Source organism: Sphaerodactylus townsendi, linkage group LG02 (genome assembly GCF_021028975.2).
Source record: "Sphaerodactylus townsendi isolate TG3544 linkage group LG02, MPM_Stown_v2.3, whole genome shotgun sequence".
In the NCBI taxonomy this organism is placed as follows: Eukaryota; Metazoa; Chordata; class Lepidosauria; order Squamata; family Sphaerodactylidae; genus Sphaerodactylus; species Sphaerodactylus townsendi.
In genome coordinates this window covers 64,138,134-64,162,150 of record NC_059426.1, presented here as the reverse complement: position 1 = coordinate 64,162,150, position 24,017 = coordinate 64,138,134, and the positions used below count along the sequence as shown (strand labels likewise).

Genomic DNA, 24,017 nt, shown 5'->3' with positions numbered 1-24,017 from the left:
GCATGTAGGTGCACATGGCCGTTTCATCGCCTTTGGCCATACAGTTACTCGTGCAAGTCCCAGATGGTGGCCTAGATCAGCCTGTTGGACTTAGATCTGCATTCAGCAAACCCCTGTTCTGCAGCAATGCCTCTGAAGGCCATGGGCAAGTCATGGTCTCTCTCAGATTCAGTTTCTATACAGCACAAAATGGAGATATCAGTAGCCTTATAATATGGTTGTGGTGCCTACATATTAACAGGGCAGCTGTTAGCCATGGAATTTATTTTTGAAATGAGATGTACTGAAAATACAAGTGTACCTTCAGTTACATATTTCCAGTTGATGCTTGGTAGTAAATGGGAAGAATGGCTGTGCACTTCAGTATACTACAAGCTAGATTCACACTCACTAGCACCACAGAGAACAAGAAGAATTTTGGTGTATAAGCATTTCCAGAGACAAAACTCCCTCCATCAGATATCTGTACCCGAGGGAGATAAGTCCTTTTAGTTTCTTTCCATAAGACTCCTCCCCATTCTTTTCATCCTTTGCCTCTCCATTGGCCAGCAGGAAACTCCTTTCATGGCTGCTATTTAAGAGATTCTGCTTGGTGTAGTGATTAAAGTGTACGATTAGAGACAGGCCCAGATTTGAATCCCCACACTGCCACAGATGTTTGCCGGGTAACCTTGGACCAATCATGTACTTTCAGCCTATGAGGATAAAAATGAAGAAAAGTAGTCTGATGTATGCTTCCTGAAACTCTCCAGAGTAAGGGCAGTGATGAAGGGAGGGGAAACTGCGCCCGGGGCATGAGCTACCCGCGGGCCACCTTCCTCCCCTTCCCAACCCCCAAAACACCACATCCTGCCCCAAAATGTCCCCCGCCCCAACACGTGATGCAGTGGCGGCGCCCTGCACAAGCCGCCCCGCATGTCCCTGTTGCCGCTAAGCATCTGAGTAAGGGCATGATAAACATGTAGTGAATAAATAAGAACTGGTTAAATCTGACTTCTTCTGCACCCTGCATGGATTTGGGAGAGGATAGTGCTTGCCACAGGTGAGCTTTGCTGTCCCTTGCAGCAGAAGCAAGGGGGAAAGAGGCATGTGCCTGCAACTACACAATGTTAGTTCCAGCTCCTCCAAACTAGCTTTGGCCGTTTCCGCACGGCCTCCATTCGCCCCCATGCCGCCAAGAGTTCTGGCGGCGTGGGGGCGGAAGCCGGTTCGCATGCAAGCATGCGAACGGGCCAAGCAGAGGCCGACAGACGGCCATGCGGAGCCGCCTCTTCTCCCTTCTGTGCCCCACTCACGATGTCCTCGTCGTCGCCTGCTGGGCATCGAAGCCCCGCCCACGCTGCCCTCCGACCCCTGGAGGTCGGAGGACAGTGTGGGCGGGGCTGCGACGCCCAGCAGACAACGACGAGGACATAGTGAGTGGGGCGCAGAGGGAGATAGCAGCTTCCCGGCGGCGCGGTTCGCACCGCGCCGCCGGGAAGACGCTTCCTCCCCAACAACAACCCTTTAAAGGGTTGTTGTTTAGGGCGGCCTGAGGCCGCCCTGGGGGGAGGGAAGCAGAGTCAGGTCGCCGCTGCTGCGTTGCAGCAGCGGCGCCTGTGCGAACGGCGGCCTGGGGGCGGCGTTTTTAGCGCCCCCAGGCCGTCGTTAATGGGCCGTGCGGAAACGGCCTCTGCGTTTCTTCCTCAGGGCTGGCTGTTTTTCGCGCTGAAAGCCTCCACCCCATAGAAACTGGCTCCCTAGTAAATACAGACCTGGTTCCTGGGGGGTGGGGCAGAGAGGGGCTGCATACTTTGATGTAGAGTGATGTTGCAATGACCATCCACAAGTGTCATGCCTTCTTGGTCAAACTGTATCTATCACATTTGCCATTCTTCCAAGAAACTTGGAGCGGCTGAGTAGTGGTTCTCATAATAGCTCTGTGAAGTAGGTTAGGCTACAAGTGAGTGATCCAAAGTCACCAGGTGTGCTTCTTGGCAGATTTAAAGCTAGGATCTCCCACTTGTCAAAGCCCAGCATTTGAGCCTTGCACTCTGTATACCACAGCATACCTTGGCAGGCAGACATTCGATAACCTGGCATTAAAATTGATATGTGCCATTAAAATTGATATGTTTCACGAGATGGAATAAATCGTTTCCCCCCATGCAGTGATGACTGCCATGTAGGGAGGAAGGCGGTGGGGAAAATAGCTTATTCTGTAAGCAGCCAACTGGTCTAGAAAATACTTGAAATGCCTGCATTCCCCTTTGGCTATTTTGCCATTTCCTGCTAAGCCTATGGTCTACTGATGTTGTAAATCCAGGAACTATAAGCAGTAGCCTAAATAGAGCTTGCTGTGTGTGGTGTTACATAAAGTTTGCTTCTAGCTAACTGCATTTTTTTCCATTCTCCTCTTCCCCTCTGTTTAGTGTAAGATGTCAGTGAATGGCCAGCGAGGAGAATGCTGGTGTGTTAACCCCAACACTGGGAAAAAAATTCAGGGGGCCCCTACAATCCGAGGAGATCCTGAATGCCACCTCTTCTACACTGGGCATGAGCAAGAGGACCGAGGAGCACACGTGAACTAGAAGGACATGTTGCCACTCACTGGCAGGCAGCTTGGCCTAGCCCTAGTGCTGGATTTTACATGGGTTTTCAATGCATTTGTTCTGGGTTTTTCATAATTCCAAGAGATCTTAGCTTTTCGTTGACTTCATGTGCCTCTTGGTTGCTTGCACACCTGGCTGGCTAGGGAGGGACTGGCTTCTCGCCTTTGCTGCCAAAGAGCTGAGAATAGCATCTTTTCTGTTCACGAGCAGACTTGCCACTAGCAAGCTGTGCAAAAAAAACTTAATGGGCATGGGGGCAGATGTGCCCTCTTGGCTGTACAACCCTTTATTCATTACCATCACCCACCCCCCTAAATAACCAAGGGTGATCATGCTCCTGTCAGGCCGAATGAGAGAATCTGTGTCTCAACCACCTCCCAGTTCAGACATACACCAAAGATTGTAAATACAGTTCACTGCCTGCTGCATGGAGCCCTGGCGATTTGTCCCCATTAGCCCCTTTGTCATAATAGTGCGTTGTAACATACATGAAAGGTGAAGAGACTTCCCTGTCAATCAGACAGCCCTTACACTGGAATGCTGCTTTCCTTCTTGGGAGGTGTGGGCTGGAAGGCAGCTGTACCAGGCCACCATATTTTCCCATCAGACATTGCACTTAACATGAATTACAGTCTCATCGTCCATCTGAACTAATCATTAAGATCTGTGGGGCAACATCCGGCTTCCTCCCATGCCTTTCATTGCCTTTATAGCTTCAATCTTGAGAAGTACCGAAACTTTAATACCAGCGGGTATCCTTTCTTGGATTGGTCACAAGAAGAGTCGAAGTAAAAAAAGGATTGAGGGGGGAATTCTATTTCGTCCTCCCCCCCCCCCCAAAGCAAAAACCCATATAAAACCTAGACTTCTAAGCTGTTGCCACTGTCTCTTCCTTTTGTTAAATAATACTTTGGAGCTGAGAGGGATGTGGTGTTGAATATTCAGCTCCCCAGACTGGATTAATGTTGCTCTGCCATGGTTTCACACTCTCAATTTGCTTCTGCTAATGGAACATGCAAATGCTGGTAAGTACTTGGCAGCTGCATGGGGAGTGAGGATTTCTTGTATTATATATACCAGTTTGTATTTACAGGGCAATCGATAGGTTCATATGCAGTGTAATTGTTTTGGAGGCTGGATATTTTTGTTTTGTTTAAACAATGCAATATATTTGAGAAGAAAAGCAGATAAGTATACATTTCTTCCTTTTTTGTAAGAGTCATGAGTAACTATTAGCTGCAGGGACTTGAGTGGATTTTTAAAACATTAGTTGAAGTGGTATAGTCTTGCTCAGGAGAAAGGCTCGTGTTGTACAAGATCCATGAGCAGTGGGGGTACTCCCCAAGCACGACTTTCCTGCTTCTTCCTTTACAGCAGTCCCCTGAAATTTTGTTAATGGGCTTCATTGGCCCTCTTGAGTATCATAGGGATTGGCGGTGGGAGGGAGGAATCAGAAATCCCCCCCTTTTTTTTTTCATTGGGAGCAGATGGCAGGATACAAGCCATTAACTTTATACCTCATTTTCACAGGCTGGTGTTGATCTGAAACAGCCCCCTGTGAAAATTGTCAATTACTATCTCTGAGAGAGCACTGTTAAAAACAGCATGTCAACTTACTGTTAGTGAGTTACCACTTAAGATACGAATATTTGTGACCCCTGCCTTAAGAGAATTGGCCTATAGGAGGTAACCTTTGTCTTGGTTTGCATGGCAGGGAGTAGCTGGAAAAAGAGGAATGAGATTTAAACATTATGGCAAAATATCCAGCCAGCAACTGAGGGGCCAGTTCACATTACAAAGGCCTAAGGTATTGTTAAGAGGACTTCAGAGTCCATGTTCACTGAGCTCTATGCTTCCTAGGTGTGTGCGAGCCTGACTGGGACTCCAGTGTGCATGGGGAAGGATTTGTTCTCTACCCACATTGTGAGGTAAAGTTGACACGGCAAAAAAAGGGGGAATACACACTGATTTCTCCAACAGGCTCACTAGGGCTGCTTCTGATCAAGAAAGTGGCATAAGGGGGGAGGCTGAGGTCCCATCACTATGAGTGTTGTGGCCCTAATCTGAAACAGGCCCACATCTGCCTGGGAAACATAGACCTTGCAGCACAGAGTCACAAGGACTCTGGAAACATGCGAATTGGCTTTGAAAGTCTCCTGGCATTAACTACTTAGTTATGCCATGATAGGAAAACCAGAGTTTGGTAAAGCAGCTGGATTAGCTCTGCGAGACTGATCAGTGGTGGAAACGCTGGAAAAGCTGTACACTGTCTGCAGAGCTGGAGTGGTTCAGTAAAAAGTGAAACAGGAGAACCACTTGCAATAGAAGATGGCTTTAATGAAGGTCAACTCACGTCCACCTGGTGATGCAAAACCCTATGATACTTCTTGATATAGGCCGAGCATGAAAATCTTTTTTCGTGCTTGATGAACACACCCCTTGCTCATGAACAAGAACCAGCATTAATACTTTGGAATTCTGCACTCACCCCTGAGAAAAAACATTTCTGTCTAATTTCCCTTAATACTCCTATCTATTTAGGACCCAATGAGAACCGTAGTATTTGTGCCTTGGTGGGGAATGTCACAAGCCTCTGAATTGCATAGTGATGGACATAAAGAACTCTTATAAGTGCCAAGAGCATCCATCAGTATTGCTGGGATGTCCCACCTCCGTGAGAAACACTCAGATTTCACATTGTGAAGCCTAGTAAAAGAAGACAAATTGGTGCTGTTTATGAATTGGACTGCTTTTCCATGTAAACCTTGCAAGCATCAGCTCTCAGCTGCAATTTGTATCTGTTTAGAAATCACAGTTCTTTTCCTTTTTTTTTGATTGCCAAACTATGAGAAAGTTGGAATAAATTAAATGGGACACCAAACAACATTGGTCTTGCCTTTTTCCAATTTAATGAACAATGCCTATCTGGTGCAAGAGCAGCAGCAGTCTTCAGGTTTGTCTCAAAAATCATAACAGCATTGCAGACCTTAAGCTGGCGTCACTGTCTGCTCAGACTCGTGGCATCTGTTCTGCTCAGTGATGATTCTTTGCGACTTATTCTAGTGGAAGATGGTCATCCTTACATGTTGCTTTTCATTCCAGCATAAAGCCAGCTGAAACAGGCATAAAGCTGCCCAGATAATCATGGGCATGGACTGTTCCAGAGGGGCAGCTTTATGCTTGTTTCAGCTGGCTTTATGCTGGAATGAAAACTTTCTAGTCTTTCAAGTGCCTCAAGACTCCTGTTCATAATGGACTGGGGCCGTTTCTTTTTAAATAGCATCTTTATGCCCAGGTATTTGAGAATCCAGTGTATGGAGCAGTCCTCTAGCAGATGGTGTATTGTGGGGTAAAAGATGGTAGAACTTTCACATGCTTTCAGATCCCCCTTTTTTCAATTGGTAGGAGACCTAAGGGTAGCCTTTTTATATACATTTTCTTCAAAGAAAGAAACATTGGAAGCTTAAGTGCTGTGTGGTTTCCGGGCTGTATGGCCATGTTCTAGCAGCATTCTCTCCTTAAGCTTAATTTTCAGCCAACTGGGGGACAAAGGGCAGATGGTATTCTGTCCACCCTCTTATGAAATGCACTGTTCTTTGTCATCTTACCAACATTACATGAACACATACAGCAAACTTCATTTAACAACAGCCAGTTTCATACCCTTGACAATACATAGGGTGTGAGGGTCTATTTAAAAAAAAGAGGAATGCACAGGCTATACTTGTGTACCAGAGCTTCACTCTGCTGTACTGCAGCAAGCTTTTTTCTCCAGGCCTCGCTTACTTCCGATAATGTGATTCAGGCAGCATCAAAGATCATCAAGGGTATGGAGCAGAAGGGGGCAGCTTCAGTTTTTGTTTAAAAAAAAGACTACTTACCCGCCCCCCACTGTTTTTTTTTGGGGGGGGGAGTGCTGATATAGATCTATCTATTACATATTTCTGTTCTTCCTGCTCTCATTGGTTGTCAAAGGCCTGCCTCTGCAAGAAAAATAATTAAATGGCCTATGAAAACCTTTTTTGAGGCAGTTGCTGGGACTCAGACACATGGAGGTTAAAACCTCTTTGATTAAAGCACACATTCAGCACTAAATCGTAATGCCCTTTGGAAACATTCAATTTTTGCAGGGCTTTAGTGGCTAATGAAGATATTGAGATTTGCCTCAAGTTCAAAGTGAAGCCCTGTATTTTCCAGTCAATAGCCTGTATATTAAAACTTTCATTTTAAAATAATCTGATCCCTCTCAAAACAGTATTGTGTAGATAGCAGAGTATTGGTGTACCTGAGACACCAATCCTAAACACATATATGTCTGTCCTATTCCTCAGTTGACTTTTAAGGAAAAAAATGTTACTTTTCAAAGTTTCTTACCAATTTGACAAAAAGAAGGGAGAAGAGGGAGAAACAGAGTTTACTTCTTTAAAGATTTGAGAGAGAGAATTTACAGGGTGTGGCCATGTAGAAATATTACATAGGCCAACATATAACTCGATTGAACACCTCTCTTGTAATTCATGCCCTCTTATGGCATGATGTAAAACACTTTGGAGCATTCCAAAAAAATAATTGTTGCAAATTCTGTTCCAGTTGTTCTAAGATTTATTCTGGGCATAACACAATTTGTAAATTACCCTCCGATACTGAAAATAAGATTGCTGGAACATTGAAAAGTTCATTTGGAGAATTATATCAGAACCAAAATGCAAACTCTGAGGTCTAGTGAATTCAAAGCTAGCTTTTCTTCTGTAAACTAGCACAGCTAGCCTCTGCAACCATCTCAGGCCTGCTGTGCCAAATACCCTGAGCAATCATTTAAAGGATCTACAATCCTTCCTCCGACAAGTGTAAATTCTGACTAGGTGTGGATGCAGTCTCTGGCAATTTCATACTCATTGAATGGGAAGCAAAAATTCCAGTAAAGATTGTATTTCACTCAGAAACCAATGGAAATAATGAAATCCTGTACGTAGTCTTAAGAATTTTAAAAGCTAAAATTAACTGAAAATAAAATAATACATCCTGCCATAAAAGCTAAGAATTTGCAAGTTCCCTTTGATCTTCCTTTGCTTCTATATATACATTAAAAAATCCATTCTGAAAGATGCCCCATCTGATATGTGGAGTTGAAGGAAAAGACCAATTAAAGCTTTGGAGAAATTAACAGAGCTGCAGCTCCCGCATGAGGCCTTTTGCAAAACTGAAGCCTGAACAAGTCAACACAGCAACTCATGGATTTGCATTTCTCAAGCATGTGAACTCAATACTACCAATGATATTTAACAAAACTTAATGGAAGATGCCCTAAGAAAGTAATCAAGGAAAGCTCTAAGAAACCCAAGTGTCAGCACTCTATGGTTGACATAGCAGTAACACTGGCAAGGCTGTGTCAAATTCCCAGTGTTTGTGAACGCTTAGAGGGGGAGGCTGTAGCTTCATGGTAAACAAAGTGATGAGAAGAACGAGGAATACTTTTTTCTGTTTCTTTAAGGTACAAGACTCAAGATCTCCAACTGGGCAGCCATAAAAATAACTATTGCAGGGACTGAACCCTACTTTGTCCTGGCTCTAATACCCTTTCTGCTGTGGAACCTTTTCACAACTGAATGTACACACACCCTCCACAACTTGCTTCTCTTGCATTCCCCCCCCTTTTCTAGAAGTTCAGTCTCCTTCACCCCAGTTAAACATATGAAGAGTCAACAAAGGTTAACTGGAAATCTGCTAAATCCCTGGCCTGTTTGGCATACCTTACATATCTCAGAAGAGACTTTGCAAACTTTCTCCCAAAGGAGATTCTAGTTTAAGGGTGATTGATGCAAAAGGCAGGTCAGTTCTTACCACCAACCTCATCTGTTGCAATAACAAGGAATGCTGCTCTGCTTGTAATGGTGCATATGTCTATGGAGAAAAGGGGTCCTTCCGGTGTGCAAATGCCAAGCCACGTACAGTTTTGAAACCAAAATGGAGTTTAGCTGCTAACAGGTTTCCTCAGAGGCAGGAAATCATGGCTTGTGGGGGGAGGAGCATCTGCTTGGCATGAAGGCCTCAGGTTCAAACCGACATTTCCAATTAGGGATCAGATGATGTGAAAGTCCTCCACTCACCAGTCAGCACAGACGATACTGACCTTGACGGACAGAAAGTCTGATTCAGTATAAGGAAGCTTCGGGTATTTATGAGTATGTTTCAAGCTTGTACTTCAGTGTCGTAGTGAGATCACATTTTCTGAGAACTCAAATGTTGTGTGCTGTACCTGAGCAACTGTGACTTCACAACGCATATGAATGACACTGCCTTTGCTATTAAAAATCACAGCATGGAACAATATTGGAGGCATTTACAGGGTATCTATTGGATATTCCCAGTGAACTAATTTGTGGCCGACAACTTGGTATTCCCATATACAAGAGGAACGAGCTCCATTTGCTTTTGAACAGGAAGATGTTGTGCTGAGCTCACCACAGTGCAAACAACAGTGGAGTGGAAAACTTTGGCACACGTGTCCTTGAATAATCCCATAGTCCTGCATTGCACATGGAGGGAGTGGCTCCTGACCCATATTTTTGTAAGTGTACTTATGTCTCTTAATCTCTGTGGCTCCATCTTTTAATGAAACCTTTATTCTCCATGTATTACATTAGATGGTGTTTTCTGTGCTTAACTATCTAGTGAAGGGTTTAAAAAGGTAAAAGGTAAACACTTGAGACATTTTGGTATTTGAAAAGACACCAAAATGGCAGACTAGATTGCTTGGCAATTGCAGCTTTTAACAAACAATCAAATGATTGAATAACCAGGAACCTCCAACCTATTCCTTCTATCGATTCCAGTCCACCCTTCCAAGCAATCAGATTTTCAGAGAGTATTTCTGGTTTACTGAAATTTAGACAAATGATATAGATTTAAAAAACTGGTGTTGCTCTTTCCCCACACAGATACCGGATTGACATTCTGAACCTGCTTTGCAACACTAGTTCAGGGAACAAGTCAGGATATCCATATTCTCTCATCACAAACACAAAAACCGAGTTAGGATGAACTCCAGCTAATAAACTATCCTCAAAGTGTAGTTTCAGATTCTGGTTTGATACAGTACAAAAAACCACTGTTAGCAGAGAGGCATGCTTTCCAGCAGTCATTAACCATGGTTACTTTTGAATTGAGCAAGTGTAACTGTTAAAATTCTTCTTTTATCACCATATTTTGATTTTTTGTCAAAGGGTATGAGAAGACCTGAAAACTGATTCAAGTCAGCACATATGAAAAGGGGTGTGAAAAGGGACTTTACGCTTCACCTCCATTATTTTCCGCTCCTGAAATTAACTGGGATAGCTTTGATCTGTTCACTGAGGAAACTCATATCACTGATCGCTACAAACAAGTTTCCCTAATTTGGGGGGGGGGGGGGAGTAGTGGCCTTGTAAGGGAATTTCAGATTTAGATAATAGTGTAGGGGGAATTTAAAATCCCCCCCCCCTTTCAATCTGGATCAGGCTCATGCATGCCTAAGGAATACACTCTCAATGTAAAACCTGTTGAATGCATCTGATCCAAAAGCCCCATGTCTGCCATATGGACAATATAATGTAAATCTCATACTCTAACAATTAAGTGTGAGCTTGCGGATCAAGCATACATTGATAATTCTGCAAACCCAGGTTTGCAGAAAAATCTGAAAACTTAAAAAAAACATTGCAGCAGTTTAAATCCCTCTTCCCAAAACAAAAACATTGCTTGCACATGCATAGATTAATCACTAGACAATGCCAGCCTACATGAAACCTACTGGATCTTTGCTGCAATTGTAGCTCCAGGGGCAATGCCATGATGGGCAAAAAAGGGGGGATTATTTGAGAAAGGGTGAGGAAGAAAGGGAGTGAGGATAGAAAGGGTTTAGGGGGGAGAAAGGAAATAAGGGAAGAATGACAGATAAGGGGTGGGGGCAGAGAGGGGGAAACAATGGCACAGAATGAGGGAAGGAAAGGAAGGCAGGAGGATGGGATGTCCTATTCCCCATAGGTTCCTTGTGGGTGCCAGCTCGTTGGTTATGATTTGGAATGCACATATATGCAAAATCTCTTCACTACATTTTACTAATGTGGAGGAAAAAAAACACAGAAGAAATTCTCTGAATAATGCAAGATTTCTAGCTATTGCTACACTCTATAGATGCCAAAAAACCCAACCAAGATCTTGCTTTGGACCTTTTCAGCAACTAGTAAAGGGTTTAAAAGGAAAGGTAAACACTTTTTTCAAAAGGAAAGGTGAACACTAATACAAAAAAACAAAGAACAGCTGTACAATCAAACACTTCTACATAAAAAAGAAACAGAATCCAGATTCACAACCACCTTTAATTGACAAAAAAACAACCATCCAAACAATAGACTGAGAAACTGGAAGCATATAAGACAGTGTTAGGAGAAGAAGAGGTTTCTACTGGTCTTTTAACTCCTTCAGCCTTCGAATGGCAGATTTCACTGTCACCGCTGAAGTAGTGCTGGAAGAAACAGAAGTATCACAGGTACATTAAAGGAGACATATTTAGCAGTTTGTGCATATTTTAAATAATTTTTTAATAAGTTAGCCAAGTTTTTCAAGTTCTGTCCAGCACACATGCTTTTACCTAAAAAACATTAACTGAAATGCACAAAGTATGTATGGATTAACTTTATCTGGATACAATATTTTTGTTTTATTTTTTCCTGCATTCAATAAAAACTTGGTGCTTGCAGCAAATAAACAATGTTCTCTGATACTGCGGTTACTGGTAGGAGTAGAATTCAGCTGGAGAACAGGGATATTCACTGATGACTTCTACAAGCTGCAGGAAGGGGGATGCTTAACTACATCTTGTCTCACTGAAAGACAGAAGCTTAATTGTGGCCAACTACCCCTCTTCTTCCTGTGGAATGTGCCACTTGTAGGTCTGCTCTTGAAAAGCCATGTCCATAGCAGAGCATTCCACAGGAAGAAGAGGGATATTTGGTCATAACTGAGCTTCTATCTTTCAGTGAGACGAGGTACAGAAGATTCCAGGAACAGAGAAGAAGTCCCCAGCATTAGCCTTTCCTGGCTTTGATGGCCTTCAGTGAACTTTGAGAAGTACCAAAGCCCAACCAACCCTTTGCAATGTATGTAGCTTTTTTATTTTGACAAGGACAGGAACAGAAAAGAACAGAGGAGAAGGATTTAGAAGTCTATAGGGGAAATGATGCTCTGCTTCCTCTAGCTCCCCTTTCCTTCAACAAGTACCAGTTAAATTGATTTCCAAATGTTTCTTCATACCCACATCTTACTTATAGGCTGAAAAATTGGGAAGAGAACATTCATCATAAGATCATCAAGCTTCCAGATGACACCACCCACCTGTAAGACCAAAAAAAAAGGCATCCCCACCCCCTGCACGGCAACACAGACAATGCTCCTTACTTGTATGTCCAAGCACCACCAGCCACTGTTTTCATGCAAGAGCCACAATGCCAGATTCCCACAGCTTTCCTCTTCATTTTGGTCTATAAGAAAGATACATTTTTTTTCACCCAAGAACATAAACTACAACACTCTTCCGGTGTTTCGGATGTGGCCCATCAAGGCAGAATCAAAAATTAAAATCACATGACATTCATAGTGCCTTACAACACAAGTAAACCAAGTTATAAAACACTTTAAAAGGGAAATTTAAAATTTCAATTAGGATAGCCGATCCCCCTTCGGGGATCGGGCGGTATACAAATTAAATAAATAATAATAATAAAATAAATAATAATTGCAGTTCTAAAGATTGAATGTGCTGGGACCGGATGTAATTGTGGGGCTGCTACTGGAAAGGCCCTCTCTTGTGCCCCCAGTCGAACAGTAGGACTGTCAGAAGGGCCTCTCCCTGTGTTCTTAACTCCCAGGCAAGGACATGTGAGAGATGACGGTCCTTTAGCTATTCCAGTCTCGCCACATAACTTCACATACAAATCTTCAGAAAATGTGAATCAATGTATAACCAGCACCACACAGTAACAGCAAGAAGGTGCCCAACTGCCCTAAGCCCGGACCAGAAAGCAAAGGAGATAGCTAGCCACAGTGGCAATGGCAACAACTAAGCAGGACTGTATGCCCAATTCCATAGTAATATCTTAGGAGGCTGCGTGAGATCTCCAAGGAGACCCAACAAGAACTGTCACCTCCCAGATTAGTTTTCTTCTATGCTCTACAGAAAAAACAGCCACAGTATTTCTGAATATTTATTTTTAATATATTTATATGTCCACCCTCACTGAGACTCAAGGCAGATTACACAGGATAAGAGCCCCATCCAAAAAGGGGGGGGGGGTGAATCCAATCATGGGAGTGGTGCACTGACATGCTGTAGGATTTGCCCTCTCCAAAACACTTATTCTAGCAGAGCATGCGGTCATTGCCACCCCAGGCACTGGAAAGCGATCCTGGAAGTTGCGCCAGTGTCCCAACCACTGCCACCAGCATAACAGGGGAAGGGCTAAGGGAGGAACCAATGTTAGTTGGCATCCTCCCAGCCTTTGCCTGAGTTACACTAGCAGGCAGCAGTACAGACATAAGTCCATTGCGGTTTCTTGGTGGTGAGGAGGCTGTTGCACTTTGTGAGTCTCCCCAAGCTGCTGGAGATCATTGGGAGTGGCCCGCCACCTCCAGTGTGGATGGGGATGTTAGCCAATAACAGTGATAATGCTTTGCTTTGAATGTTTCTCTGCATGGACAGGTTTTATAATCCTTACTCCACAGTTTTGATTTTACCACGCTTTTATTCCACCCACGGAAAAAAAGTAAGGCAAGATGTACCTACGAAAATAAATAATCTATGATGACATCCACAAGGACTGGACGGAAACAATGCAGTTAAACTAGAGAAAAGCATACACGCTGAAACAGTTATAACAAAAAATGCACAGAATAAGACAAAACCCTGCTTGAGCAGATAATTAACTGGAATAACAGTAAATAAAACTGGTTTGGGAATATCTTCTCTAGGACTATAATTTTCTACAAGTACACTCAGCCCAGGAATGAACATCCTCACTTTTTATTTGGCACACAACTGGCATTTGCTGCTTGAGGTTTTTTTAGTTCACATATCACATGAGTATGATACAATGATTCTGAAAGTGTCTTCCACAGTACTATATAAAGCACAGGTCTTCATGGGTAATTCCTGTAGTAGTGCCTTCACTATAAATGCTCTGGGTGTCTAAAATATTAGCCATAAACTAAGTGATTTCAAAACCAAGTATATATTTGTAGTCAACTTTATCTTTTGACCACATGTAATTTTCATAAGAAATTAAAGTATTTATTTCACTATATTTCTATACTGCCCCTACTGAACGACAATATATACTTAATAAATACAACAGCTATAATCACCCATTACAAATTTTAAATTATACATACGTCCACTAAAACAAGAAGATGAAAACATCTACTTTCACTGAGTCCTACTAAATCTTACAAAGAGGAGCAGATAAAAACAGAACCTATTATCTCAAAATGGAGTGGACGGGTGGGGGGAGAATGGAGGGAGAAGGCAAGATGGTAATTGTTGTAGTCCCACCTATATGCTGTATGTTTTCAATCCTATGCCGTCACAGCAAGTGCAATTTCGCAACTATAATAGGGCAAGATTAAAGCATAGAGAATTCGAACAGTCACTTTGACCCCACAGCAACAAAATGCACAGCAAGCTATCAGGCTCTAAAGCAGATGTGCACACAAAGCACCTCTGAACAGAAAGGGACAGAGCTTGCAAACCTTCACTGAGGGATGAAAGACATTTAGAAGCAAATATGGTTCTCACCTTGCCACAGAAGGAGCAGGTATACTTAGCATGCTGGCTAATTTCAATCTTCTTCACCATCTTCCTCAGGGAAGCTCCATATCGGGTACCATATTTACCCACAATGCCAACTTTCTTGGTTCGCTTGGCCTATTGCAGTGAAATAACAAAGAATTTTTAATTTTCAATTTTAGGAAGTCACGAGCATTTACCTACAGCCATGTATCTCAGCCATTCAGAAACTTAACAAGTATTTAGATCTTGTAAAAGGAAGAACTTTACACAGCTTGGCCATATGTGTGTTCACTCAGAAACAAATCCCACTGAGTTCAGTTGGATTTGTGCTCAAGTTATGTATATAACACAATTCTAGGCTAAAGCCAGAAGCATGACTACTCTCCTCTCCCAAGAAGACACGTTAAAAAAAATTAAAGGAGATGACTGTATGACGGGTCCTGCTACCTCCCATTTTTAATAAGCTATGGAATTCACAGTATGCTGGCCTCTTTCTAGGTTCTACCACATTTTCTCCACTCAGTGACCATGAAGATTTTTTAAAGTACTGGATAAAAATATTTTCCAAATCCAATAGCTATCTCTGAATGAGCTTATTATGATGCTTCATCATATTTGTATGTGGCATGTCTCCGAAGTTTCAGAACAGTGTTGATTGGGCATCCAATGTTAAATTCACAAGAGTCCAGTGAAGTCAGTTAAGCCAACAGACAGCAGAAGACCCAAGTCACCCAATAGTCTTAGAGTCCAGCTGGCATTTTTATGCAATTCCACCTAATCCCAGACTGCACTATTATTATCCACTATTCTGTAACCCCTGTAATCCCACTGACGGGTGTCACTGAGAAATCCCACATGCAGGAGCAAAGCTAAGCAGCCTTAGCTTGCCATCTTCCAGGTGGGGCCTGGAGACATCCCAGAATTAGAATTTATATCTACACTAGAGATTGGTTCTCCTGGAACAAATATCTGATTTGGATGGTGGACTATGGCATTACACTCCATTTAGGCTCCTGCACTCCCTGGCTCCACCCACAAAACTCCAGAAATTTCCCAACCTGGAGTTTTCATACCCACCCTATGCAGACTCAAGACCTCCCTCTTTCTAAAATTTTTTTGATAATCTACTATCAGAGAAACCCACAAGAGGACAAAGGTTCAGCTGTTCATACTTTATTAAAATCTAATCTCCAACAATTCAAATAGGATCACAGAATGTATAGAGCAATTCTGAACACATACAATGACACCCACATTAGCCCAAATAACTGATACAGATCACAAGGTGGAGAATCTTACATAAAGATTACTGAAAATTCTGCCTGAAGCATATATGGAGTCATTACCCAGCATCTGAATTTGGGAAAGGCTACTGTAATTATTCATATGCATTGTAGATTAAACACATTTAACCCTAGAGTAAGAATCTAAGAAGGTGGAGGGAAGAGGTAAGGAATGAAACAACTTAAACTAAACTAGCTATGAAGTCTTTACCTAGTTTTTAAAACACAACAGAAGTTACATTTACCAGTAAAGAGATTCCATCAGCTTTTAAATTGTCCCAGAGGTGTAGTGATTCTGCACCCTTAGCTATATGTCTAAAATACAAACTAACACTTGCATTTCAAATGAAGAAAAATGCTTCATCACTAAAAAAATTAATAGTATAAACTGCTTTGGAGAAAGACGGAATACCAAATATTTTAAAACAGTATTTTGACCTAGCATCTGCATAAAACTTTCAGTGTTTAAAATATCCTATGCAACACTCTGTAATCTTTACAACAAGCTTATAAGGTGGGACAATGCTACTATTCTCAAATTGCACATATACATTCAAGTCTACACAAGAAGCAGGTAGGAAACCTTAAAATCAAACTAGTTATTTTGAGAAGGGTCTTTTAACATCCAGTCAGGTGAATGATCCTGAAAAATTCAAACACTTAACATCCGGTTTTGTATTTTGTGAGATCCTCATAAAAAGTCTCACCTGGCGGGCGGGGGCGGCACAAATATAGTCCCTGACTTGGAAATGAGAGACTAAAAGCAACCTAGTTTCCTAAAGCCACCTAACGAACCCGCGTCAGGTTAAGATATGAACCTCCAGGACCACAAAAAGACGACATGGACAAATGTCTGCAGGGCCTAGGGGCGTGGAGCCCGTCTAAAAGCCGGCTTCAGGCAACGCAGGGCCCAAACCAGGATGCTCTCAATATACAGCGCGCCAGATAGTCGGGGCCTCATAGCTCCACCCGGGAACTTCGCCGGTACAGGCGGAATAAACACCGAGGAGGATGGCGACGGATAAACCGACGCAGTAGCGATAAAAGGCGAAAAGAATCAAACTCACCATCTTGCCACCGCTATGGCCCGCAGAAAGAGAAGGAAGTCTCCACTGCGCACGCGCGCCGTCAACCCGGTTTCCCCCTCGCGGAGACGGAAGAGAATAAGCACGTGACGTAACCATAGAGTAAAAAGCGGAAGTATTCTCAGAGTTGTTAGAAGTCCTACATAGATGGTCCGGCTCTATGGTTGACTGGTCTGAGGCAATTTCGCTCTGATTAGTAGTCTCCGCTGAAGTCATCAGACCTGAGATCAAGCTGCATCCCATACTTACGACCCCAGTTTCTTTTTGTAACAAACATGTAATGTAGAGCTGAAGGAGAGTATGCATTTCGGCCAAACGTGACTTGTTTTTGAGATCCTCGGAGTTAAATGGGAAATCTTTGTAACACTCTCCAATTCTCCGACGGAAAATAGTGGAAAGTACAGCCTGCACCGAAGTAAGATCACCTGCTGGGTAAAGGGACTGGGGAAAATCAAATCTAAATGTTTTTCAGTTGATCCTCATTCATATGATTGCTCCCAGAAGGAGCAAGAGCGTCTTCGTCTCCGCAAAGTTAAGCCGCATGGGGGACGCTCAGCCTGTTCGCAGTTTCCTGTTCAAGAAATGTTACCCCGCGCCAGGGAGGGGTCAGCGCAAGAGGCCCAGAAACGACCGGGAGTCCGACAGCAGCAACGATGAAGATAGCACTGTGGTCAGGAGGGAGAGACATGAAGAAATTTCCAATCCGATGATTCAGAAGACCAAAATAATTGTAGAGGACAAGACATCCTACAGGTCAAGCAACAGCGAGGATGAGACCATATCTGAGGGCGTGGGAGTCGCATACAAGTCTACGAGATCTGTGAAACCAGTGGGTCCAGAGGATATGGGGGCAACAGCCATTTATGAACTGGACACAGAGGAGAAAGATGCTCAAGCCATCTTTGAACGTAGTCTGCAAATCCAGGAGGAGCTCCGAGGAAAAGAAGATGATAAGATTTACCATGGAATCAATAATTATCAAAAGTATGTGAAGGTGAAGGATACATCCATGGGGAATGCATCCTCAGGCATGGTCAGAAAAGGACCCATACGAGCCCTGGAGCATCTCAGAGCCACAGTGCGGTGGGACTACCAACCTGACATCTGTAAAGATTACAAGGAAACTGGGTTTTGTGGCTTTGGAGACAGCTGTAAATTTCTCCATGACAGGTCAGATTATAAGCATGGCTGGCAAATTGAACGGGAGCTGGATGAAGGACGCTACAGAGTTAATGATGATGAAAACTATGAAGTCAGTGATGATGATGAGGAGCTGCCATTCAAGTGTTTTATCTGTAGAGGATCCTTCAAGAATCCAGTGGTGACCCAGTGTAAACACTACTTTTGTGAGAGTTGCGCCTTGCAACATTACCGCAAGACCCAGCGATGTTATGTATGTGACAAGCAGACCTATGGGGTCTTCAGCCCAGCCAAAGAGCTAATAGCTAAGCTGGAGAAGCACAAGGTTGAAGAGGGAGCCCAAGAGGCTGAGGAGGAACCAGAATAGCCATTCTCAGCTTTCATCACTGCCTCAGATCCCTTCCTGAAAAGCCTGTTTTGTAATTTGAATAAATGATCTGGTTTCTACTGGTTTGCGGTTCCACGTGAGGTGAGGCTCTATGGGAACCTCCTGCTGTTCCATGCAATGCTTAATAATTTTACAAAGATTATATTCTGCCTTTCTGCCCTGATAAGGGCCACCAAGGTAGCTAACACGTTAAGAACATCTTTACCTATATAATTAACTAATATGCAAAGTGTTACAATGACGAACACTCAACCAATGGGTGCACAGGACCTACTGGTTGTGGGTTTGCTGTTGCACTCAAACACTGCAGTGGGGAAGTCATGCCTTGCGGCCTGCTGCCCCAACCCCCCTCCCAATGACCTCCCCATTCCCCTGCCTGTCCTCCAACCACCACCCCCAGCACATTTCCTGGGCCCTATGGAGCACTGATTGTAAGCTGCCAATGTTTTGTGGGGCCTGGTGGAAGCCCCCACCATCGCCCACTCCCACCCCGGATCAAGTCCCCCACCTCCCTTCCCGAGACCTCCAGGTCTTGGGAAGCAAGGTGGGGGGGAAAGCAGACCTGATCTTGTGTGCTAGACAGACTGAATCTAGCACACAGGAGCAGGCCCCACCAACAGCTTGCCAGCCTCCAGATGGAGCCTGGAGATCTGAACTTGTAAGTAACCTGTCTAGAGTCCCATTGTATTCAGCACAACGGGCTTTACTCCTAGTATGTAATAAATTCATATCTTAAAACCGGAGCATGCATGCAAGGGCATGCATACAAAAAGATAAAAATTATAACATTGGGGCAGGAAGGAGGAAACACTAAATGGAACAAATATCTTCACCCACTGTGGCAAGACAGCAGTAGAAAGGGACGGGAGACTGGGAAGAAACTGGTTCCTTTAAAATAGTTTCTTATTCAATTCAAACAATGGGTCAGTTAGAGGCCCAGAAAAAATGGAAGTATCTTTCTCTGAAAACATAGGCCAGGTGGGAGGTAACCCCAGGCATGGTCGTAGAATTAGGCCTGACAGTTTCAAGGCCATAAAATCTAGGAGGGTGGGTACATTTAATCTCATAGCTCATAGGTCAAGCTATGAGAGAGTGTTTGTTTAGTAGGATCCAGTGCAACTGCAGGACATTTGGTCTAATTGGCAAACATATCTGATTAGTTGAATAACCTGGGTACCAACAGACCTGATTGGGCAAGTAACATCATTTACTATACCTTTGATTGGTTAACTGAGCCAGGTTGAGCACATAGGGAAGATCTTTCATTCTGTTTTTGCCTAGCAAGATTAGACACATCTACCCTTCCTGTTAACAAAACCTTGCCTTGGACTGTAAAACTTTATTGGACTCAAGTCTTATGAGAAATGCCTGGATTTTAAAATAATGCCTAGAACTGTGCTCAGTCATAGCCTTTTATTATTTTATCCTCACTGTTAACTGCTCTTTTGTTGACTATTTCTGTCCAATTTGATAATAAAACACTGTGCTTATTAAAAAAATCCATGATTTTTACATTGAAATACAGTAAATTTTTTGTCATAGACCATGTCCTACAGTTAAGCACTACTAAAGTCACACATCCACCACCTGCCACTGTGCAAAAAATGTAGTTCAAACCACAGATCCTCAGGATTTCCACATGGTCACCCCTAATTTATCAGATCATATTATCACATCCATGGGCACAGATTACACTACAGAAAGCATGGATGCACTGCTTCATAGCACTGCCAATGTTCCCAATTCTGGATTCAAAGCACGGATCCTTATGAATTATCGGAATGTTTGCATTGGGTCTCCCCAAACTCACTATCCAATCACATGTCAATAGCCATAGATGTGGTACACCACAAAAATTATACACCCACCTATTGACTTACTTATATATTTAATTCATACACCCGCTTCTCCCCCTTGGGGAACCAAACTGGCTTGTCCTCAGTCTCTTGTCCTCCCTTTATTCTCACAACAACCTTGTCAGGAAGGCTGGGCTTTGGAGAGTATAACTGGCCTAAGGTTACCCAGTGAACGCCAAACAGTTCTCAGCTACAAAAGCCTGTCCTGGGTGTAACACCTATTCTGTGGTCAAGATCCCTGAATGGCCTAAAACAGTCCTGGCTTGAAACCCTACAGCATACATTATTGTGGTAGCAACTAATATGAACTTTTATTTAGGAAGCATCTACATAATAATGGAAACTTTCTATCTTAATCAGTGATTTAAAATTGGTTCTCTTTTGTGTGCAATTTAAACATCACCTAGCGTGGTTTTTTATGGAATGTACCTGCTTTTCTCACAAAAGGCACTGAGTAGTTTGGTAACTTCCTTCTTAAGTATTTAAATGTGTTCCACAATAGAAGAACTGTCCAAAGCTTCTCAATTCACAAAATAAAATTTATATATTGCATGGGTAAGAGTGTCCCATTCCCTAAGAAATCCTGTGGCGAGGCTTTAAAATCAGAGACACTGCAAATATCTAAGTAATAAAACTCATTCATAGAACCACTGATTTTAACAGAGATTTAACCAAATGTAGTTTTTTGGCTTCCTGTCAAAAAAAGTAATAAAAGAGAAAAGCAGCTAAAGCCAGGCTTTAGCATAACAGGCTTTAGCATAACAAAAAACTAACAATATCCCAGCAATAAAAAGGGAGCAAGAGGTCTAAAGAAGTTTCTACAGCGAACAGTAATGCAGTGTTTCTCAGTATGAGATCTGGGGACTCCTGAAGGTCCATAAGGATACTCCAGTCCAGGGCATCCTGTTGGGCTTACTACAGAAGCTTCCAGCACACAAGGGAGCTGCTGTGGCTGGTGCCAGATGAGTCTACAGCTGTTGCACAAGTACCAGGTTGTGCATCCATGGGGTGATGGGAGGCTGGCTGAGTTCAAAACTCAGAAAATATTACTGCCTCTTCCCCTCTTTGGAGAACTCCTTCCCATATGAATGCTAGAATGCTTCAATCATTGGAGGGTGTGTGTGTGTCAGGAGCCTGTCAGCAATGCAGATGGGGAGGGGGACTGCCTATGAACACCTGGCAAATCCTTCCCTGGGAGACTCTTGTGCCATGCAATGGGCTAAGTCCCTTCCCGGGGGGGGGGGGGGGAATAATTAGCATAGAGATCTGGCTGCTGCCGCCTAGGGTATCATTTCAACTCCCTTGGGTTTTGAACTGTCCCCAGCCCTGTCCCCTTTCAGGGGGTCAGACAGCACCTGGGAGTTCATCTGCCTACTCCCAGTCCCACCTCTCCCTACCACTGAACTGGCTTGGCTGCTCTCTCCTCCCCCATTCCTCCACCCATCCCATGGATGACAGCCTGTCCCACTTCCACCTTTGGACTGACTTTTTGCTCTGCCGTCCTGGAGCTGTGCTGCTGTCCCAGAGCTGTGGTGCAGCTCCCCACCCCCTACATTGTGCTGTTAATGTGCATCTGAATTGATGCTTAGTTCCAGAGAAAGCATCAGTAAAAGAATGAACATTCCGTAAAATAGATTTAGGGACCCCTGTCCACTAGCAATTCGTATCCTACTTAAGGATAGCACAGTTGCCAAAATGGCTAGTTATTTTCTTTTATTACTTGTGGCTTGTTATAGTTTTTGAACACACCAGAAAGACTGAACGACAGGGATGGATCCTTTAAATAATGAAATCAAATGGAGTTTTGCTTGCCATTTGATATATAATTAAATAGGTCTCATTTAGCACAGTGGAACATGTGAACAAGTAGAGATGGGCAGGCCTGGGCCACATGTGAAAGAACTGGCTACACCAGGTTTCCTTGATTGTGTGAAAGAAAGCAGATGTTGCAATCACATGTGCAAAGATTATGAAAATTATAGCTATTACTTGTATTTTATCAAAGAAAGTCTTCACTAGATAATACAATGATTCCCCCCCTCCATTTGACTACAGATACAAATGGTTAAACAAAAGCCAAGCAAGAACATTACTGGCTGCAAAAATAATCATTGATCCGCCTTTGCTTGCATGGGCTTGTTGGGAAGAATTTTCCCACTTTCCCCAGGGAAGGCTGCGGCCCAGAGTCTTCTGATGCTTCCACTGCTTCTGCAAGCAGGACTTCATCTATGTCATCTGCATCTTCAGAGAAGCTTCTTTGGAAAAGATTTAAGATGGTCTGTTGCTTTGGATTAGGCTATTGAATAAAAAGAAAAATGTTCAGCACATTCTTATTATGATGGTGAAAATGGATAAATAGCGTTGCCAGTCAGAAGACAGAACTAGAAAAGAAAAATTAAGGGAGACACAAACACACGTACACACACGCTGATAATCCTTGGAAATTAAAAAGTAGCGCATGCCAAATTAAAATGTATGTTTTAAACTGTTGTTCACCACCCTGAGCCCTTAGGGGAGGATGGTATATAATCATCATCATCATCCTCCTCCTTCTGTTCCCTTCTCCCCCAACTTATGTGAGTGAAAAAGACACATTGAAGTAACTAGCAGATCTCTTAAGAGCAAACAGTTGAGCTTTTCCAAATTCTTTGCAACACTAGCCTACAGTTGCCTAGGATAGGAGTACAACTGCTGTACCTAAAAGCAAACTGTACAATAGTCACATTTGCTGGGGTCCAGGATAGTTGCTGTTTCATAACCACTATAGCTAGTGATCAGATTTCCAGGAATGAAAATAAATTTTTGCTATGACAGAATTATTTGGACCAGTGGATGATGTCTTCACAGTTGGTCTGGGAGCTTTTAAAAAAATGATTCTGCAAAGTAGACAAAAAATTAGCTACTGGTTCTAGCGAACAGGTACGAACTGGCTGAATCCCACCATTGAGTACACAGAGAAATGAACCAGCTGCATTCATTAAACAAATGTTAAGGCAAACATCGTTTCCCAACTAGCTACCTTGTAGAAGTAATCCATGGTTTCAGCTGTCTCGGAGAAATTGGCTTCAGAAAGGCCAGCTTCGCCCAGCACTTTGATCTTCTCTTGAATTATTGGCCTAATGGTGGACACAAGCATGATAATAAAACAGAAAAAAATTGAAACAAGGATCTGTCTTGGTAGAAATTTTTGAACTACCACTAAAGTGGCTTAGGCTAATGGCTCCTCCTAAGGAGATAACTGATAGTAAGCACAAGAGAGGATTTTGACCATTTAATTGGTCCTTGATCTACTCTCTCCATCAACTCTACATACTCCTAAAAGATTCTAAACTCTGCACATAGAATTCATTTTTTCTGCTTCACAAGTTAGCAAAGTTTGGGGGATATGCTGCTAGGAAATGGAAAATGAAGATGAAGAACAGTGTTAAAGTACAAATAGAAGCACAGAACTGGAAGCAACCCCAAAGGTCCAACCTCTTGCACAAAGCAGGAACATCACTGCTACCTCCTCTCCCAGCGACCCCTGCTTTCATTCTATCAGGGATCACAGACTCCTCCCTTTGATGCAGTGGTTTGTATTCTCCTATTTAACACTGAACGTATTGGTTGACTGTCAATGTTCTTTCTGGATTGCGCTTTGAACATTTTGAGGTTGTCCTTGAACATATTTGTTTTGTGAGTAATAGAGTACTTCTGCATATTCATATGGTAACTGTGATCTCTCAGAGGATTATTAATGCCTGAACAAGGTGTTCTTTAAAGCTGACCTTTATGTGGAAACCTACTGTAGAGTATGCTTCTATTCAACCATTAGCACACAATTATGATTGTATGGTATTGAAATGGTTCATTT

The 24,017-nt window shown here is 43.0% G+C and overlaps 4 protein-coding genes across 6 annotated transcripts in view; 2 read left to right on the top strand and 2 right to left on the bottom strand.

The window, feature by feature from the left end:
• IGFBP2 (insulin like growth factor binding protein 2) overlaps positions 1 to 5,472 on the top strand; it is a 66,977-nt gene extending 61,505 nt beyond the window's left edge. Inside the window, exon 4 of the mRNA XM_048485608.1 lies at positions 2,412 to 5,472. Coding sequence (XP_048341565.1) covers positions 2,412 to 2,570 — 159 coding nt within the window. The 3' untranslated portion in view covers positions 2,571 to 5,472. The remainder of the gene's footprint in view (positions 1 to 2,411) is intronic.
• A 5,456-nt stretch (positions 5,473 to 10,928) lies between these two features.
• On the bottom strand, positions 10,929 to 17,086 carry RPL37A (ribosomal protein L37a). The gene is made up of 4 exons (XM_048485609.1): positions 16,763 to 17,086; positions 14,419 to 14,547; positions 12,027 to 12,109; positions 10,929 to 11,094 (listed from the first exon to the last, which is right to left on the bottom strand). Exons 1-4 carry the CDS (start codon positions 17,084 to 17,086, stop codon positions 11,031 to 11,033), a joined length of 600 nt encoding a protein of 199 aa, XP_048341566.1. The 3' UTR covers positions 10,929 to 11,030.
• A 127-nt stretch (positions 17,087 to 17,213) lies between these two features.
• LOC125426826 (E3 ubiquitin-protein ligase RNF113A-like) lies at positions 17,214 to 19,799 on the top strand. The gene has a single exon (XM_048485607.1). It carries the CDS (start codon positions 17,268 to 17,270, stop codon positions 18,285 to 18,287), a length of 1,020 nt encoding a protein of 339 aa, XP_048341564.1. The 5' UTR covers positions 17,214 to 17,267; the 3' UTR covers positions 18,288 to 19,799.
• A 2,341-nt stretch (positions 19,800 to 22,140) lies between these two features.
• Positions 22,141 to 24,017, bottom strand: part of SMARCAL1 (SWI/SNF related, matrix associated, actin dependent regulator of chromatin, subfamily a like 1) — a 36,050-nt gene continuing 34,173 nt past the window's right edge. For all 3 annotated transcript variants that reach the window (XM_048485604.1, XM_048485606.1, XM_048485605.1), the window contains 2 exons: positions 23,184 to 23,280; positions 22,141 to 22,460 (listed from right to left, as the gene is read on the bottom strand). In XM_048485604.1, coding sequence (XP_048341561.1) covers positions 22,254 to 22,460; positions 23,184 to 23,280 — 304 coding nt within the window. In that variant the 3' untranslated portion in view covers positions 22,141 to 22,253. The remainder of the gene's footprint in view (positions 22,461 to 23,183; positions 23,281 to 24,017) is intronic.